At 33.8% G+C, this 19,475-nt stretch overlaps 2 protein-coding genes across 16 annotated transcripts in view; one reads left to right on the top strand and one right to left on the bottom strand.

Annotated features, from left to right (window-relative positions):
- IMMP2L (inner mitochondrial membrane peptidase subunit 2) overlaps positions 1-19,475 on the top strand; it is an 854,823-nt gene that overhangs the window by 409,383 nt on the left and 425,965 nt on the right. The gene's annotated exons all lie outside the window — the stretch shown is intronic.
- Positions 6,679-19,475, bottom strand: part of LRRN3 (leucine rich repeat neuronal 3) — a 36,576-nt gene continuing 23,779 nt past the window's right edge. For 4 of the 8 annotated variants that reach the window (XM_023640167.2, XM_014739099.3, XM_023640168.2 and 1 more), the window contains 2 exons: positions 19,004-19,103; positions 6,679-9,687 (listed from right to left, as the gene is read on the bottom strand). In XM_023640167.2, coding sequence (XP_023495935.1) covers positions 7,200-9,326 — 2,127 coding nt within the window. In that variant the 5' untranslated portion in view covers positions 9,327-9,687; positions 19,004-19,103 and the 3' untranslated portion in view covers positions 6,679-7,199. The remainder of the gene's footprint in view (positions 9,688-19,003; positions 19,104-19,475) is intronic. The other 4 variants (XM_005609312.4, XM_070264877.1, XM_023640170.2 and 1 more) reach the window with 1 other exon arrangement.

The raw sequence follows: 19,475 nt of genomic DNA, 5'->3' as shown, positions 1-19,475 counted from the left end.
ATAATTTTGTTCTCCTAGAACACATTCATTCATTATAACTCCTCAGAACCAATTCATAAATTGGAACTCTTCAGAGCCCAAGGTGTGTAATAGACTACAAGTCTTCCAACAAAGCTAAACTCTATCAAAGCTAAACTCTATCAGAACGAACTGACTTCTGACTTCTGACTCTCTAAGCTGTTGGTGTTAAGCACCAGAACATGCAAGGATGAGGATGTTGGCAAAAGGTTGGAAAGTTCTCCTCCTGAATCTTTACTCTTTATGTAAGATTCTCCTTCTAAGGTCAGAATTACTATGTATGAATCAGAAAGCAGGTTAAACAGATAACTGACCATTCTATACTTTTCTGTAATGGAATTGAAAAACAGAAGAGCTTTATTCATTGGGACTGTAATATGGATGCATGGAAATAATTACAGAAAACACTTTTGAAAGTCCCTAGAAGTGCCTTGCACCCAGTGAGTACTTAGTGAATATGCTTATTTTTAAAGTTTTATTTATAAGAATATGTACAGGGTTTTGTTTTTTGTTTTTTGTTTTTTGATAAACCAGTGCTCATTTTTCTGTCTTTGGCAAGTAATAACCGAAAGTTGATAAATAGGGGCCTTTATCCCTAATTCCTCATGCAAAACTGAGATGAGCATATTATAAAGGAACATGTTAATGGAGACAGTTAGAAGATAATAAGCACAATTAATGAATCTGGTCTACCATTGATGGATTGTTCTCTCCCCAAATATCACCCGTTAGTTATTTTTTGGGGTTGTGACATGCTTGAGTGTTATTATTTCTTATGGTGTTGTGTCTTTTGGTTTTTCTGCCCTATGTTGTTGTTATTATCTTGGAAAAGAAAATTACTTAACTTCTATGAGACTGATCTATAAAATGGAATATTAACACTGACTTCATGGGGATTTTATGAAAGTGAATTAATTGAAATATATATGGTTATATGCATAGAGAGACAGAGAGAAAGAGAGAGAAAGAGAGAATGAGACGGAGAGAGAGAGCAAGAGGGTGAGCAAGCACATCTATCAGTATGCCTGACCCATAATAAGATGGCAAATGTTCATTTTTCCTGTACCTCTTCTCCTTTAGATCTAGAGTGGATTTTTTAAGACCATGGCAAATTGTTAGTCTGACACATATTCAGCATTCAGTAAATGTTTCCCTTCTTACTTCCTAGTTTTTATCTTCCTACTCAAGTAAATATGATTGTATATTTATTCAAATATAATAATGTATTAATAATTATTTATTAATTTCTATGTGTTTTATGTGCCAGGAAAATATCTCAAGCATCCCATTGTCACTTTCAGGACTGAGCCTGAACTGAGACATACATAATACCTCGGACAGAAAGCCTAACTTGTCTTACCTCACATGTTTGTTTTTCATGTTGTTCCTTTTTTCAGTGCAATCTATTAGTTCCTATATATTTGTATAAAGATTTGGTTAGTATAAAGAAATGAGTGTCTTTGTTTTACTTCTCTTTTTATATCTTTTCTATATCATATCTATGGTTTAAAGGACTTTTATTTTTACACTCAAGGGCTTGAACTGGGTAGTTAGAATCATGTAATTACGTAAATTAATTCATTTTTTAATGTAAATATGTTTTTTAAACTCTGATAAAATAAATGACTTAATATGAAAATTACACATTGGAATGGTGGTTTATTGATTAACTGACTAGGAAACAGTAATGGAAATCCCAGAACCTTAAAGTTATTTTGGAGACATGATTTCTTATTCTTTATTGAATAAGTGACTCCCCTTTGCAATCATTATTTAAGAGATGTTTACCAGAGATATCTGACTTTATCTCAGTTCTGATAATGAATTTCAATTTTTTATAGTATTCTTTTGAAGAACTCTTTTGGTATGTTTGACTATATTTCTTTAATAATGGCACTTCTGATAGTTTAAGAACTATTTCTATCTTTACCAGCGTTGAATGTGGTACCACAAATGACAGGGTGTTTATTTTATTATACTTTGATTCTCTCAATGCTGAGATTTGGAAGGTCAATTTATGTCCCAAGCTTACTCCATTATTTGTTCCAGAGGCATTATAAATGGATATCGCAATTGGATTTTGAACCAATAACTTCAGACACCAAACCATATGTTTTAATGAGAAGCTGAAATTTCCTTACAATGGTCACATAATGCTATTAGTTTCTTGATGATATATTAGAGTTAGAAAAGATAAATATAAATACACAAAGTACTGTGAGGTCTTCAAATGCCATTATAGTTCATTCTTTTGAAAGGCTTACCAAGGTCAACTACAATTCTTTTTGCTATGTTTTGTTACTCTAGGCCATTCTACAATAATTTTGAAATCGTATATGATATTTGCTCTGAATTCATTACTTATTTGAATACTTTCTTTTGCTTTTAAGAGAAAGTTGTATTGATGTATCTGTGATGTATCTAACCCCTTAGTTGGTATTGATTATATGACTCACTTCAAAGATAAGCTAAGAGCCGTCTGATGTATATGTAAAGTAAACTAGAAGAGGTAAATTGAAATCTCTGTGGGCTTGTCTATTTTTAGTAAGAATAAAAAGGAACTGTGTTCTATTTTATCTGATATCTTATCACATGAGAATACTAAATGCTTGCTAGTCAATTCAAGGGCACCTTTGTTATATCATTAATGAAATGTTTAGGCAAGATTTTTGAAATAGTCTGTATTCTACTAGAATATTCTTTAAAATTCCTTTTTAAATAATTTTTCTTAGGATTGGATATATGGACCCAAACTATTAGAACTAACTCTGATTTTGTCGTTTTATTCCTGTGTACAAATAGTGTTTTTACTTTTCCTTTGCTTGAGAGGGATAAGATAAATCAAGGTGGTAGGCACTCATAACAATAGATAAAGCCCTCACTTTTCAAATGAACACTTGAAAGCAGCCACTATTGTGTTGAAACTGGAGTCAGTTTCTTTCTTTACCAGAATTCCATTATACTGATTGTAGCGTTTTGATTCTAGGCATGGCTGTTTCACTCCAGGACAGTACCACTGTGCTCGCAAGTGCTGACCTAGTTAGCAATACATTAATCAGGGTAAAATGATGTTAGTGAAGTGGGGGCTGTAGAACTAAGGGTGAAAATATTATCCTCTGAAAGAAATAATTGTAGTGTTTCTGTTTAGATTTATCCCCAGTGACCATTTGGGATGTTTGATATAGTGAACATATCTGTGGCAACCATATTCTTCGAGAAAACTTTTACTTATTTGTTATAATTTATTTTGTGAAGTTAAAAAAAGAGAGATTGGATTAAAGACAATGTAGTCACAATTTAATTGCTATTATTCCCTATCACCTAGAATGTCAACATTGGGATGAAGCCAAAGATGTTGCTTAATGGTGACGTATACAATGAAAATTTTTTCCCAATATTTGTGGTTGTGTGAACATTTTATTGGAATTTTCTCTTTCTTTAGCAAATGTATACTTTTAAACTTTTGTTTTTATTGTTTGCTTTACTAGTAACTGACATATCACTTCCGATTTTTCACATAAAGGGCTAAGCTATGGAATTGTAAGATTTTCCTTCATAGTTGTTGGAAGATCTTTTAAGAGAGGATAGAGTAAGCTGGTTCTTCTCATAAAATATGTAAACATTTTGTTAGTGCTAGATTATCTTCTTGAATTTAACTTCTCATATTTCTTGGGTGATCAATCTCTCTGTGTAGGGGAAACATAATAGTTATCCCTGTTTCTATGTCTAGAAATAATTTATGGTAAGTAGACATGCCTCTTGATTTAACCAGTTTAAGGATGGTATTAGGCTAGTTTCTATATATGTAGTGAATAAGATTGATGATAAGTTTGAATTAAGTTCCTAGATCAATGCATTGTGATAAGTAAGACATTTTAGACCAAGAAAAAAATCTGTAATTTTCTGAGTATTATCATTCTGTGAAAATATGGATTGAAGCTGGAACTCTACTAGGTAACATAGTTAACACATATTTATGAAAGTGGTGATACATAACCAGAATGTAACTTAGTGGAATATAAGCCTCTTAATGGTAGGCAATTTGTTCTGTTCGCTCCTGTTTTTCCAGTGACTAATAGCAGTATAATAAATATTTATTGAATATAAACAAAAAAAGATAATTAAATGGATAGAATAAGGAATTGTAATTTTAAACTTATGATTGCTAGTATGTAGTTTTGCTTGAAAACTTTTTATCTAATTAGAATAAAAATTTAAGAACTGACATTAGTATCAAAAGACTGATATATGTACCATAAATCTATCTCATTTCTTTCTAGGCAAAATGGTCAGCATGTGACTGGCAGCATATTGTTGCTTGGCTTTGATGATGGTTACACATTTTACTCCACGTTGTTTTTATGCCTTTTTGTATTAAACTGGACATGCTTATTTTCAGAAAATTTGAGTTTTATTTTGTAGTATAAATTAGGAAATAGATAATTATTTTAAAATTAGTTTTGTGAAAAAAAAATCTTTCCTCCATAGAAGGTAAGGGGATCAGTTGGCATTCTTACAGGTATAAACTTTAGAGTTTTATTTGTTAAAGGCGAAGTTTGCCATTGCATCCATCTGATTACCATATCCATAGTATTACCAAATCGTAAGTTATACGCTCTGAGTACTTTGATCAGTGGTTACTTAATTTTATGTAAAATTTAGGAGGTAACATAGGGAGTATGAAATGCCATTCTTTGTCATTGAAGCAAATGTCTTTTCTTTCTTACTGGTGGTTTAGATTAAAATTTAAGCAAGTAAATAGGATCATGATTTGCTTTAAGCCTCTGTATTTATTTGGCTGTAACAAAAATACTTCATTTCAGCATTCACTATTAGGTGTCTATTCAGAGTGCTCATTTGCTACAATTTTTCTATGAAAAAATGTAGCTTGAAATGGATTCTCAGCTTTACCTTATGTTTGTGTAATTCTTCATGCAGATAGGTTTAAAAGAAACATACAAGATACCTGAGCAAATTCTTGCTGACCTATACAGTACCGTCATCCTAATAGGTCATATTTCAGCTCCTATGTTTTTGACAAATAGCCTGGCTCTAAAAGGTTCTGTCCGTGGTGCTGAAACCTCTTATGATGTATGAGCATGTCTTGCTGATAAATTCTAATGTCAGCCTCTGTGTGATAGTGATTCATCAGGTTATAAAATTTTTGTTTTGGAAACACATTGAATTAGCAAGTTTCGTGCTTTGGTTTTGTTAAAATTAACACAGTTCGTCCTTCTGTTTTAAGGAGTTCATAACAATTACCTTCTACATTGTCAAAAACTACTAGGATTTAATTAGAAACTGTCAATGCTATCACAAAAGCAAATGTCTACTATTAACAAATAAATCGATATGACTACAGTGCTAGAAATATTTTCAGGCCAGTGACATGTTAATAATATGCAGCAAGCTACTGTAAGAAAAGTTAAGTACTTGGTTATGAACAGACACAGCGGCAATTAACATGGAAGCTTTGCAGCTTTGTAGAGATAAAAAATTTGCCTATAAAAAATATGGCTTATTATCTTGGATAGTTTTTATTGTTTCATGGTGTTTCCTTTGTACACAAATGCGTTTGTTTTTCAGGACTGTGGGTTTTCTTTGTATATATGACTAAAACTCTAAAAGATCTTGATTGTTTTTTCCAAGTGAAATCCTTATATTTTCTATATAAGATTCTTAAATACTTAGTAATGTCCTAGGTACTTCAATTCAATGATTCTCATTTTTTTTAAGCTGTGTTTTTTAGGTGCCTTAAATGTAGTCATAGAGAACCACACTTAATTTTTCATTTTACTCAAATTAATCTCAGAAGCTTTTCTTCTCATTAGCAAAACTGTCCTCTTAAATTTCTATTGAACTCTGGAGTTATCTGATTTACGTATTTTTATACTGGGGTGAACTAAATAAAAGGGGGAATTTTATAAAATTCACCCTGATAAACTTCTTCTACTACTAATTCAATATATTTTAAAGTAAAATTCTGAAATCCTACTCTTGGAAAATCCTAGTCTTTTAAAACTCTAAAATCCATTGTTATCCTGGGGGAAAGAACCATCCACTTTGATCATAACAGACTTTGAGTCAGCACCAACTAGATTACTTACTATTCAAGTACATAAACCTTCTTCTTTTGGGGTCATGTAGAAGATGTTGTTTCATTGCTACCTTTGCAACATAGCAAATTATTAGATCATTTGCTTGTTTCACAGTGAATCTCATGAAGTGTTTAGAATCACAGCAAGATTTAAAAATTACACCTAGATTATTAGTCCCACAAAAGTTTAGCAATATTTTCTGCAAAGCAAGCGGTCTAAAATTGAGCTACTACTAATTATTAAAATAAGACTTTTAGTTCCTCAGACGTTGGATTTACATTTGTGAACTTGATTAAATCCACTCCAAAAGCTGCTTGTTAAGAAAAGAAAATCTTTAAGTGAATACATAATTTCCTAGAGGATTTCTTTCTCAATGAAGGGTTAAAGACAATGTTATTGTTGTCTTTCAATATTGTTAAAGTGCCTTCTAAAATCCATTTTTGTGCATTATAAAAATGTAGTTACAAGACCCAGTAAAAGTGTCTTACTCTTAGCATTTCAAATTTCATTATAGAAAAACAAATTTAAAAACATCATTTAAATGATATCTGGTCAGATGACATTTCCCAGAAATTATTCTTTATTTAGAAACAAAAACAAGACAAAAGCAATTGATTTTAATCCAAAATGTATTTTTCCTTATAAAAGAGGTCCACATACTCACTGTGTCTACTCTACAGAATTTGTCCATTTTGTTACACCACGTGTCAATTCAAGTTTATCTGGTCACTGCAAAAACTCGTGGCTAATATGTGTAATACAACACAGGAGGAGGTATTGCTCAGTTCAACTACTCTTATATACTTAAAAAAAATACAGAAATGTTTTTGTCCACTTTAACTGTAGTCCAGACATAAAAGTTACATGAAAGTTCTAGAAAATGGAATTATTTTATTTGGTTGCCACAGTACCCTTTGAAGCCAGTTAGTTAAAATGCTGAACTTGTACATATTTCCATTGGTCAGGAGCAGCATTGGTGATGCTTAAACGTCTTTCTAGAAAGTAACGTTTCTCTGCCATTTTTTTTTTTAAGCACAACCATAGTTTTGAGCTTTTCTTTGAAGTAGGTTTAGTTGGTTGTTTTTAGGACATATTTGTTGGCACACCTATAACAGTTGCTTTTACTTCCAATGCTGTACCTTTTTCTTTGCCTGCTTCCCAGAGATTGATCAGAGGAGGATAAAGCTCACTGAATGCAAAGCTTGGTTTCTGTAAGTAATTCCCCACATAGCTATGTCCACCATCCAAGTTCATTTCTTGAGAGAGGCAGCTGAAAAGACATATCACCCCAATAATCCCCAGAAAGCCTCCAAGGCAGGCCATATATGTTGTGGTGTTTCTCTTTTCATATTCTTTTCGATCAGGGTCCAAACCTTTTGTGGTGACATTTACACACTGTTTTCTGTTCTTTTGATAGATGGTGGGGATATCAATACAAATTTTATACTCAGTTGATGGGTTCAGATGAGTGAGATTATAGACCTTGACATCAGATGGTATTCGAGCACTTTGGGCAGCATAGGAAGTTTCAGTCTTGACAAAGGCTGTCCACTTAACACTGGATTTGAGAATTTTAGAACTTGCTTTCCAGGATACCAGGACTGAATTGGCCTGAACATCTTTTATTTTAATATTCAAGGATCCATTGTTATCCTGGGGAAAAGAACCATCCACTTTGATCATAACAGACTTCAAGTCAGCACCAACCAGGTTAGTTGCTATACAAGTATATAAACCCCCTTCTGTTGGGGTTATGCCACTTATATCTAGTGTGCCTTCAGAGTGGACATAGAACTTGTCTGTCAGAGTATTGGGCAAGAGTTTTTGACCAGAAGGTGTTATCCAGTAGATTTCAGGCTGTGGCTCTGCAGTAGCTCTACAGTGTAAGGAAATATAGCTCCCAGCTTCTAAATCCACGTTAGAAGGAAAACTCTCAGGAGCTATAAGAGGGAGACAAATTTCCATCATTTCCCTGAAATGCACCTGCCGAACATTCTGGCCTTGGAATTCAGGTGGGTCCACGCAAAACAGTGAATCTGGCTCCATAAATCGAATGTTGGTTTTGTTCATATTAATCCAACGGATGACACAGTCACACCTGATGGGATTGCTGTGTATGCTGATTTCCTTGAGGTTAGGCAGAGACTCAATTGTACCATGGTACAGGGCACTGAGGGCATTGCTGTTAAGCATGAGTGATTCCAGCTTGGGTAGTCTGAAAAATGCATTAGGGTGAATGTAAGACAACCTGGGGTTGTTAGTAGCTTCTATTTTTCTTAAATCTGGCAAGTTATCCACAGCAAGACTGTCGATGGAAATTAGCTCGGGCATATTATTTATCCCCAACTCCTTTAAGTGTAGCATATTGCTAAAATCACCCCTCCTTATTCTATTAATGGGGTTTTTATTTAGATCCAAAAATTTGAGGTTTACAACTTTTTGAAGAGCAACATGGGGTACTTTAATAAGCCTGTTGTCATAAAAAGAGATGCTTTCTAAGTTTTCAAGTCCAACTAAAGCGTTATCTGGTATTTCCGTAAGGTTTATACCAGCTATAACCAGGCTGCGAAGATTGATAAGCGGCTTAAAGTTCATGTCTTTGATTCTGATGATTGGATTTTCGCCAATCATCAGAATCTCCAGGTTGGGAAGAGCGTCAAACCACTTACTGTTGATCATCTGCAATCTATTTGAATTGAGATGAAGTCGCAGAAGATTATGTAGGCCAATAAAAGCTCCGGGTGAAATTGTAGAAAGCAAGTTGTGATTAATATAGAGTTCTTGTAAGTTGCTCAGTCCAGACAGACATTTTTCAGGCAGCTCAGTAAGTTTGTTTTCCTCTAGGTACACAGAAAGAAGCTGGGGCATCTTTTTTACATTAATATTGGTGACTGAAGATAAGTTGTTTTGCGATAAGTCCAGGCCGGTAAGGTTTACTGGAAAGTCTGTGGAGTATTCGATTTTTGCAATATTGTTAGTCTGTAGGAGCAGAATCTGTGTGTCAGCAGGCAATCTGGCTGGGAAATTTAAAAGACCTAAATCATTACAATCCACTGTAGATGCCTCCATATAAATGGATTTAGGTGTAAACCAAGGCCTGATTTCACATGTACATAATTGTGGGCATTCCACTTTTTTATCTACAGCTTGTACTAGTGTAGTGATAGCTAGGCCAAGTAGCACATGAATTTGGAGTGGCATGTCCTTCATCTTAGCTTTCTTCTTAGAAATTTAATGGGCCCTTAAGGTTTCCACAGTCACTGCTAGTAAGTTCAGTAAGAGCTGATTGATAAGGAAAATAGTTGCATTTGTCAAATAATGAATGCCATTGAACTGCAAAGGTTTTCTTCATGGAAATTAGTGCCAATGCCACAACTGCATTGTCCAGAAATGTCATGCATATTGGAAAAAAGAATGTCACTATCTCCTTTATGATAGAATATTGGCACACTTTTTGAAGATGAAGTATGTATAGATGGTCACAGGAAATTGAGCAATTCATTTATTTAGGAGTAAAATAGTCAAATCCCATGCTTGTTCTGTACTTGCAGGAATAGCAGCATGATGCTAACTATAATAAAAGGAAATATAAAAGAAGAAAGAGAAAAATAATTAGTCCACAGGAAAAAATACCATAATATCCATTAACTAATTATGATTATTTCATATATAATATTCTTAAAATTTACAGCTAATTCAATATGTTTTAATGACTTTATCCTTGTTATGACTGTCCTTGATGGTTATCACCTCAGACACTGGACAGGCTGACAAATTGAATCTTTACAAGGCTGAAGTTACGTTAAACGTAATGAATATGCTTCCAGAATTTTTCTATTTCAAATCTTTACTTGTTTATACCTTGTAATTTTATTTATTATATTTATCACTCTCTTTGGCAATTAGTTATAGGAAGAAAAAAGAAAAATTTTCAGTGATGGCTTTTATTTTCCTCTTAGGCAAAAATAAAAGGTTATAAGTAAATAATACTGTTCAGTTGCATTCAAATGAGTCAGCCTGTGGTTTTTCAGGTTTGCAGGAGACTACATTTAGAAATAAAATTGTAAAACGAACTAGAAGTAGTGGTAATTAGCTGGATTTTCCATTTTCATTCGTAGTTCTCTCCATAGTCTCTTTTGTACAAAACGACTTGAATTTTGCAATATTTGGAAGAGATTAAGTCTAACTTGCCGTAGCTATAGCTATATATTGTCATTCTTTACTGAAATTCGGATTAATATTTGACTATTTAATTTTTTCCTGAAAATAACTTAGATTCTGTTAGTCACTAAAAATGAAACAATAACTTTATTACAAAAGAGAAAACAGATATTTAGATATTGCTTCTTTGAAATGGGTACTGAAGTCTTTATCACATAAAAATAAGCAATCCAAAACCAAGTTGCAATTTTGATATGTGCCGTATTTTAAAATCTCGCAATACTTTTAGATAGATGCTCTGTCAGTTGGAGTGCTGGTGGGTTCTCCTTGCAAGTGTACAAGACAGCTGGAGCACAGCTGGACAATTCATTCTGGGGCTTTTCACCTGCTAGCAATAATGGTCTGCTAAACAATCAGTCTGTTGATACTGTTCTTTCTTTCACCTATGAATATTGACATTCATAATGGCATTGTTGACTGACTCTAAGATAAGATGGGTACTTCAGTGACAGAGATAAATGTATTTGGAGATGTAGCCTCTACAGAGAGATAGAAACATTTCTTTTTTTAAGTAAAAAAAAAATCCTTGTTTTTCAAAACTGTAGAACATTTACAGTTCAAAGTCACTCCTAATTTTCCTCTTATCTTTTATTTTAAGAGATGTGATTTTATCTAAAAACTGGGTCGTGAAGTTCAGATAACTACTAAGTTATCGTGAATTAAAAGAGTCTTTGCTTTTTTCAATTATTTCCTCTGTTTGCTGATCTAAAATCTCCCCCCCCCACCGCCCTTTATTTTTTACTGTCCTTTTAGGCTATTATATGTTTAAGTAGTCTCTAAGCCCCTTGAGGAAAGAATTTAATACAGCTCCTTCTTCACTGAAGATGCCTATAAATCCTTAGGGCACACAGCCCTCCACAATCTGGGGCCTCTCTTCTCTTTCTCTATGTATCTCCTCATCTTCTGCCATTCTCCTGCACGCAACCTTCTCTCTGCTGATGGAGCTATGGTGCCTCACCCTCTTTTTCTGCCTGGATTGTCTGTTTTAAGTTAACTCTTGCTGTTTTTTCAAACCTCAGTTTAAGCATCACCTCTCTGGGAATCTTTCCGTATAACCCTTCCCTCTGAGTTGTACTTAGCTGCCCTCCCCAGTGGTCACATGGCCCCTGCACACTCCTCTGTCAGAATATTTACATGGTTCTTTCCCTCAACAGACACCCACCTCCTTGAGAGCATGTGGCCTGCCTGACTTTGCATCCTCAGCTCTTGAGCGTGGTAATTAGAACAAAGTAGATGCTCAAGAAATGTATTGAATGAACCGATAAGTGAATTATATTAATTAATAAATGTATATATTCATCTTGGCTACATATAATTTAAGCAATTGCATCTGTTTGATTTCCTACTTTCAGTATTCAGCTGCTTAAACTTGCATAAATCTATTACTTACACAGAGTGTATGTTATCTATATTACTAAAATCCAAAGATTAAATTTGAGTGTAATACAAAGGAACATTAGACTTTAAAGAAAAGTCAGTCCAATATTATATCTATAGTTTATTCTTTAATTTATTCAGTAAACATTTAATGAGCACCTTCTCTGTGCCAGTTGTTGGTTTAGTGGTTGGAGGATAAAAAGATGACTTAGACATGGTGTCTTCCCTTCATACGTTTTCAGTCTGTAGGGAAGCATGAGTAAACAGATGGTTACAATTCAGGGTGAGAGCTCATATGAGAGTGCATAGGAGGGGCACCCAAATAAAACTAAAATAGAAATTTATTGCCTCTTTATACCCAAAATGAAGAAAAAGCCTAGGTACAAAATACAAAATACATTTCTGCAAGTTCTGATAAATCACTTAGTTGAGAACTGAGAAATCATAACTTCTGCCAATTAATCAGTTAGACCTGCTTTCTCCAGCAGGGCAAAGAGATGCCCATATCCTCCTTTATGTTAACTAGAGGATTAGACATGTTAAAGGTAAAACATTCTTTTTGGGAGATGTTAACCTATCAATGCCACTTTTTATTTTGAAATTATTCCTGTGTTTTCTTAAATATATATCTATGTTTAATTAGAAACTCTCTTCTGACCACATTTCATCATTTATATGGCTGTATACCAGAAAAAAACACATTGAACTAGATTTATTCTGGAAATTTTTGAAAATAAAATGGGTTCTTATAGTGGCGAGCAAATTCAAATTTTATTTCTCCAGGTCTGTAGGAAGAAATTGTCAGTAAGGAAGCACACTAGAGGATATGGAAATTTTGCCTTTCTTTATTGTAAGATTGATTTTTTCTCATTTCTTTGGAAATGATTGTGCTGCTTTCACTAATGGACTATTTGGCATGGAGCGTTTGCAGGATAGTGAGGAAGTAATAACATCTTACCTCTTACCGCTTTATGCTTGTAACAGCTCTTTCTTATTCATTGTTTATTTTATGTTAATAATGACCTTGTGAGACAAGTTGGGGAGGCACTTTAATCTCCATTTTTTATGTAAGGGTATTGAGATCACACAGCTAATACATGAGGGGCTGGGATTAGAACCCAGGTTTTGTCTTTAGGCCTGCAGTTCTTTCTGGTAAACCACATTGCATAAGTATGTAGAAATGTGATACAATAGTTTTAATAAAAAGGTAGTGTAGTGATTTTATTTCTCAGGCAGGGCTGGCATTACCTTGGTCTTTAGATTTTCGAATTTAAAAAATTAATTTTATCAATCTACTAATAGTGACTAGGGTGTGAGTCACATTAACCAAACTCACAGGGGTCAAAACCAAAATGCCAATACATTACAATGCAAAATATGACTGTCAAGAGAATAGAAATACCTGAATCTGCTGATCATTGCTTTTGCTCCATTTCAAAAATATACTTGAAAGTACAAATTATGAATCCACAGTTTGCTTGTGAATATAGAATCAGAGCCTGGGAAGTTAGCTTAGAGTTCCTAATTATCTGTCATCAGAAATGATAGCGTGACATAGCTGCTTTAATAAAGTGTGTATTGTCACAGGAACTGGACCTTTTGAGTCTCATGGCTCTTGGCACGACCTCAGACTCCAAATCCTGGTCAGCTTTTCCTGGATTCATTCTTGATCACCTGTCGTCTTTGTCTTAATAATTTTTTACATTTCTTTTTTCCCTTAGAGGACATAAAATTATTAGACATTAGATTATTAGATTATTCCCTTACTAGATATGAGATTATTAGATTATTACTCTCTTACTAGATCATGAGATTATTAGTATTAGGGACTGTCTTCAATTAACTTTTGATTTGATTGTATTGAATACATTTGATGGATTGATGAGTACCTATCCCAGTAGCTCCCAGTACAGGTCATTAAACAAATGTTTGCTAAATGATAACTGACAAATGTGTCTTTCTATAATTTGTATGGGGTGATAGCATATGGAATAGTGATTAAAATGACTTTTTTTTCTTCCTAAGGAACTGACAATAAACAACACATAAAAAAATAAAGAGAAAAAATATGCTCCCAGATTTTTACAGAAATTTTTCTTTTTTTTTTTTTTTTTTTTTTTTTTTTTTTTTTTTTTTTTTTTAAGATTTTATTTTTTCCTTTTTCTCCCCAAAGCCCCCCCGGTACACAGTTGTATATTCTTTGTTGTGGGTCCTTCTAGTTGTGGTATGTGGGACGCCGCCTCAGCGTGGTTTGATGAGCAGTGTCATGTCCGCGCCCAGGATTCGAACCAACGAAACACTGGGCCGCCTGCAGCGGAGCGCGCGAACTTAACCACTCGGCCACGGGGCCAGCCCCTAGAAATTTTTCTTAATGTTTGGTGTTAAAGTAGTAATATCACAGTTATACTACAAAGTGTCCACTGGCAAAACAGAAAGTGGTTCACTTTACACACACCGATTTAAAACAGCTGTTCTTTAGAGCTACCTTTTCACTTGATCACTGAGGAAATGGTTTCTGCTGTTGTCTATTTTGAGATCTGGGCTAGATAACAATTATAATGGTGGTGTTAATTTTAGGAGGAGAGAGTTCTATTTGTTTTTCTTATGTATCTGTATGAAAATTTTTAAAAATATCAAACTAGTTATATAACTAAAAAATAAATTGACCGTCTTAGTACCATTTTCAATTTTTGAGAATTTTAATGCCCTAAACCTCTCACTTTTATCCTCTTTCTTCCCTATCTTTCCCTCTCCCACATTTTTTTTTTGAATACATTGAAAAAAAATAAACTCTTTGAAAATATTTTCAAGCTTAGAAAACTTGCATTGCATAATTATTGATATACTTACATAATTTCCCTACTCCATCAATTTCCTGGGATTTTGTTTTCTTTTAAAATAGAAGTAGGAAAATTTTACTTAAAAAACATCGATATTTCAACTTGGGTTTTAAAGATTTTAGGATTGTCACTTGGGAAGATGCTCTGGAGCCAACATAGGGACTGGAACACAATAAGCCTTCAATAAATAATTATATTATGGAGGGATGGGTGGATGGATATAAAGCGGACAGCACATAGATAAAATATGTTGCTTTTCTTTCTTAAAATATGGTAAATAATCCATATACAAGTAAATGTGAGTAATCGTAGCTGCATTTTCATTAAATAATTCCTTGTTGTTAGGATGAAGATTCATATATGTGGTCATACTTAGGAGCTAAGAACCAACTCATAATTAACTGTTGTTGTTTTCAGTTGTTTTTTGATGTAAAACTGTTTTAGAAGGTCATTCTCGTACCTTCTTTTAGTTTTAAAGGCAACAGAATCTTTCATATACTAAAGCAAAATGAATTATAATGGAATATTATAAAAGTTCAGAAGGTAATGTTAATGAAGTGTCACCAGAAATGAAAACTGTCTCAATGAAATGTATTACATAAAGCCTCTTTTAAATGATTTGAACGAATGACTTATGCAAGTTCAAAGTCAGCCGTCATTTGAGCTTATCACCTATCTCCTCTTTCATTATTTCTTCCATTCAATCTTTCAATAAATATTTGCTCAGGGCCTACTGCATCAGTCCCTGTGCTTTCATATCTAATCTCTTCATTTTATAAGATTTTTACAAGTTGAAAGATTAAATTTTTTTTTTCCTCGGCAGGATATAATTTGGCAGTTAACTTAAGGCTTTTCTTTTTTTTTGTGAATTTATTTAGACCTTTTTTTTAAAAAAATTTAAAAAGCATTTTACAATGTGGAATTTTCCTAATACATATGTCCTTTTGTGCATTCTGAATTTTTCTCACAGTATCTTTAGCTTTTCTTATTGGTTCCTCCATGTAGATTTTGCCTGAGGGAGAGTCAAAGACCTAAAACATTTTATATACTTTAAATTCTACATCTATGTATAATTATACTCTGGTCAGCAGCACAAAATCTCGTAGTTTAGGCCATTAAAAGAAAGCAACATTAAGAATTCTCATAACTTATAATATTTTTAATACCAGCAGACACTCATTGTAACTCGAGATTTCTTTAATCTAAAAATAGAAATTGTTTGTAGATATAATTATATATGGAATGTTTTAGGGCAAAAGCTACATTTTCCTTGGTAAAAAGATCATCATTCTTCAGGCTCATCTTTTTTTCATTATTTATGAAACATTCATCGAACATCTACTTTTTGGCAGGCACTGTTGTAGACACTGGAAAGTCAGCAATAAATAAGATGAAATAGCTGCTCACCAAGTTCTCGGCTATTGAAGGGGTAAATAGCAGAGGAAGCTGCACAGTACAGGTGGCTTAAATGAAAGTATGAGCACTCTCTGTGGATGTACAAAGGAGGGATTGCTTAGTTTTGTTTGTCCAACAGAAACAAAATGAATGTTCTGTGTTCTTTTATAATGGTTATAAAAAATCAACTGAAGTAGTGGGGAAACACTTGGGTAAGAAGATTTAAAATCCACTTTCTTTCAGATGAATTTTTACAATGCTAAAGCTTGAGAACAAAGTGTGGCTTCTCTCCTGTACCTCATTATGTGTATGATAAAGACTACAGAGTCTGAAGAAGAGAAACATTTGGATACTTAGGTTCAAAAATGGTGAAGTTAGAAGTTGCCATGGCTACACTGAAGACCAGTTTTTCCTTTTCTTCTCTAGGAAATTGCCAGCTAAATTCATTAGTATAAAGAACTTAAATTCTATTCTCCCATTATCTGACTTTATATTCTCTTGTTGTAAGACTCAGTCTTTCTTCAATTCTAATTCAAGGTTTCATATTCCAAAGGTATTGTTGAATTATACTAAATGCATTCCTATAAAAGCCTATTCTTTTTTCATTGGGAAATATTTATTTTCCAGATTTTCAAAACTAATTGTTTGAATTTGTATGTCAACTTTCAGGAAGTGGATAATGGTAACTAATTAGAATAGTTTCATGAATGCTACCTTAAAATATTCATCTGTTAATAAAAAGTTCATATGGGGAAGAAAATTTGCGTTGTGTTATGAAGTGTGGGACAGGTTTACTAGGTGATTTTGTAATTGTGGATATGGCACCTTACTTTCCTGTGCTTCAGCTTATTGATCATTAAAATTTAGAAATTGATTATATGACCCTTCACATTCTAAACTTATATGATACTACTCTGTGAACATGAATGATTTTTTTTAAAGGTTTCCAAACAATGGGTGTGGGTAAACTGACTTATCCAATTTTAACCTTTGTATTGAATTAATCGCAAGTTTATATTCAGTACTCTAGTCCTACATCATTAACTCATTAGTATCAGTGATTTTTAGCCATTATGAAGCTTTTAAATGCTATCAGATTAATTACCTGCCATTATTTCTATTTCATTTTATGTTTATATCTACACAGTAGTAAAGGAGGAAGAGAGTTACTTTAGTCATCAAATTAAGGCAAACTAACCACTGGGTAAGTAAATTGCCTGGATTAGGTCCCTTAATCAAATAAATGAAGCAAAAATGAGTTGTCAGTAGCTATTAATATTGATATATGAACAATATATCCATTATGATTTTTTTCTAATATGAGGATAAGGATTTTTTATCGTATTGAAATCTCAGCCTCCTGAATAAATTTTCTGTCATATAAAATTAGCATGTTTTTGGTGTCATAGAAATTTTTAGCTAGAAATGGACATAGAAATCCATTGATTCTCAACTTCCTTTCATCTGTGAAACCCTTTATTTAAATAAAGTTTACCTAGAATCACAGTAAGTCAAACATAGGCAAGATCTGTTCTGGTCAGCATGGGAGGTGGGGTGGTGGAGGAGTGTATGGTGAGGCAGGTATCTGGAAAGATCTAGATGGTACCCAGCTTGGCCTTCCTGTACATAGCGTCTGATCCTGAAGGGACTCCAAACACCTCAGTTTCTGAACTATCTATCTGCTCCACTCTTCTCTTACAAATGAGGTAATGGAGGCCCTTAGATATGAAATGACTCATGTAAAGTGGTTCATTTTGGAGGAGTGTTGAAAATTTGGAGAGACTTCAGGCATTCTTTTTAATTCTCCACCATCGTCTCAGTCTATAAGCCTGCCACAGTTAGGTCTGTTTCTCTTGGCCTTGACTGAATGCAAATTGGCCTCTCTCCTTTCAAGGTGGGAAGAATCCCTGAGTGTGGTGTGATAGTGCTCAGCCTCAATGGTAAGTATTAGCTGCATAAGGCATGGGGCTGGGAAGAAGGAAATGCTGTGGAGGAAGGTGGATGTGCTAGGAGCAGTTAATAATAATATATCAGTGGCAAACATGTCCCTTGTGCCACTGGTCTTGTGCTGTACATGAATTTTTACAGGTAATCCTCACGTCAGCTCTCTTTGTAGACACTAGTATTATCCTTATGCTTCATGTGAGGCCAAAGAGGTAAAATGATTTGTCAATTCATACTGTCTCAGATGTAGATTCAAATCTCTTCGTCTTGCCTCCAAAGCCCAGTCTTAATCACTTAGCCAATTAATTGTGAAATTAATTAAACAAGGAGACCATTAGACTGAGGTGGCTCTAATATCATGACAGCCTACATAAGCAAACCAAAATCTAAGCCTGTAAATGCCTCAAGGTTATGAAATTGAAACCAAAGGACAAGCAATCACAGCCAGCCAACTAGGCTTTAAGCTCTAACCAATCAATAATTCCCTTTCTCTGCTTCCACACTTTCTCTATAAAGGTCTCTCTCCAGGCTCCTGTCAGTGGAGCCTCTTAACCACTTCTGGTTTGGTGCTGCTCAATTGGAATCAATTTTTGCTCAAATGAACTCTTAAAATTTTGATATTCCTCAGTTTGTCCTTTAATACCTCTAAGCATTTTGTCTTCTCAAATGTTTATTAACATAACACCATTCACCTTGGTATCTTTTCAGAAATGTGTGTCCTCCAACTGGATGGGAACACTGTCTTTTGTTGTTATTTGTTTCTCCTTTTGTGTTAGAAAAGTTTTACTCAGATGAAATTTAGGAGGCAGTTGAGTTGCAGAAGGGGAAGTAGAATAAGAAAACCTGTTTTCTAGGCCCAGTTTTGCTGTGTGATTCAGATAAATCATACTACTTTCTGAGTCTTAGTTTCCCCCAAAATGTGGCGTTTTGGAGAAGATTTTCACTTTTGTTTCCAAGTTAATTCTTAATATTCTAGGAAATCCGAAGGAGATTACTTATAGCGTTGCTATTATAAAGAAGTCTGTTTATCAGAGCAAAATTATTTTTGTTATTGTACAGAATTTATGTACTGAAATGTATGTAATGTGTACCCATATATTTAATACATACTGTCTTTCAGAATGGTTTCCTTAGATTCTCATATTTTCAGATGCTCAAATCAGTTGAGATTCTTAAACTATAAGATTCTCTCTTATTATGATAGGAATAGCTGTGGGTAAAAAGAAGAAAAAGAAGACAGATTTGATATTATTTTGTGTCTTTGTCATGTTCAAGACATTATATTTGAACACAGAGAACATTAGTGCAGATCTTGAACAAGTCATGTACTATTTCCATCCCTTATGAAACTAAGTTCATCTGACTCCTGAGATTAAAATGTAGGCCTTGCAGTGAATTTCTTTCAGAGAAACCAGGAGTAACTTAAATAGCACAATTCTTTTTTTCTCCCAAATCTTAAAATACACTTTGGGCAGATTTTGAGGAAGTCTTGGGCTTTTTATCTTTGTTCTTCTGCTCTTTTCAGAATTTGAAGCTTGTGCTATGTGGGGGATCCATAGGGATAAAGTAAAATAGGATCAGG

Source organism: Equus caballus, chromosome 4, assembly GCF_041296265.1.
Source record: "Equus caballus isolate H_3958 breed thoroughbred chromosome 4, TB-T2T, whole genome shotgun sequence".
NCBI classification, from domain to species: domain Eukaryota; kingdom Metazoa; phylum Chordata; class Mammalia; order Perissodactyla; family Equidae; genus Equus; species Equus caballus.
The sequence above is the reverse complement of the archived record's forward strand: the minus strand, read 5'-3'. Positions and strand labels throughout refer to the sequence as shown.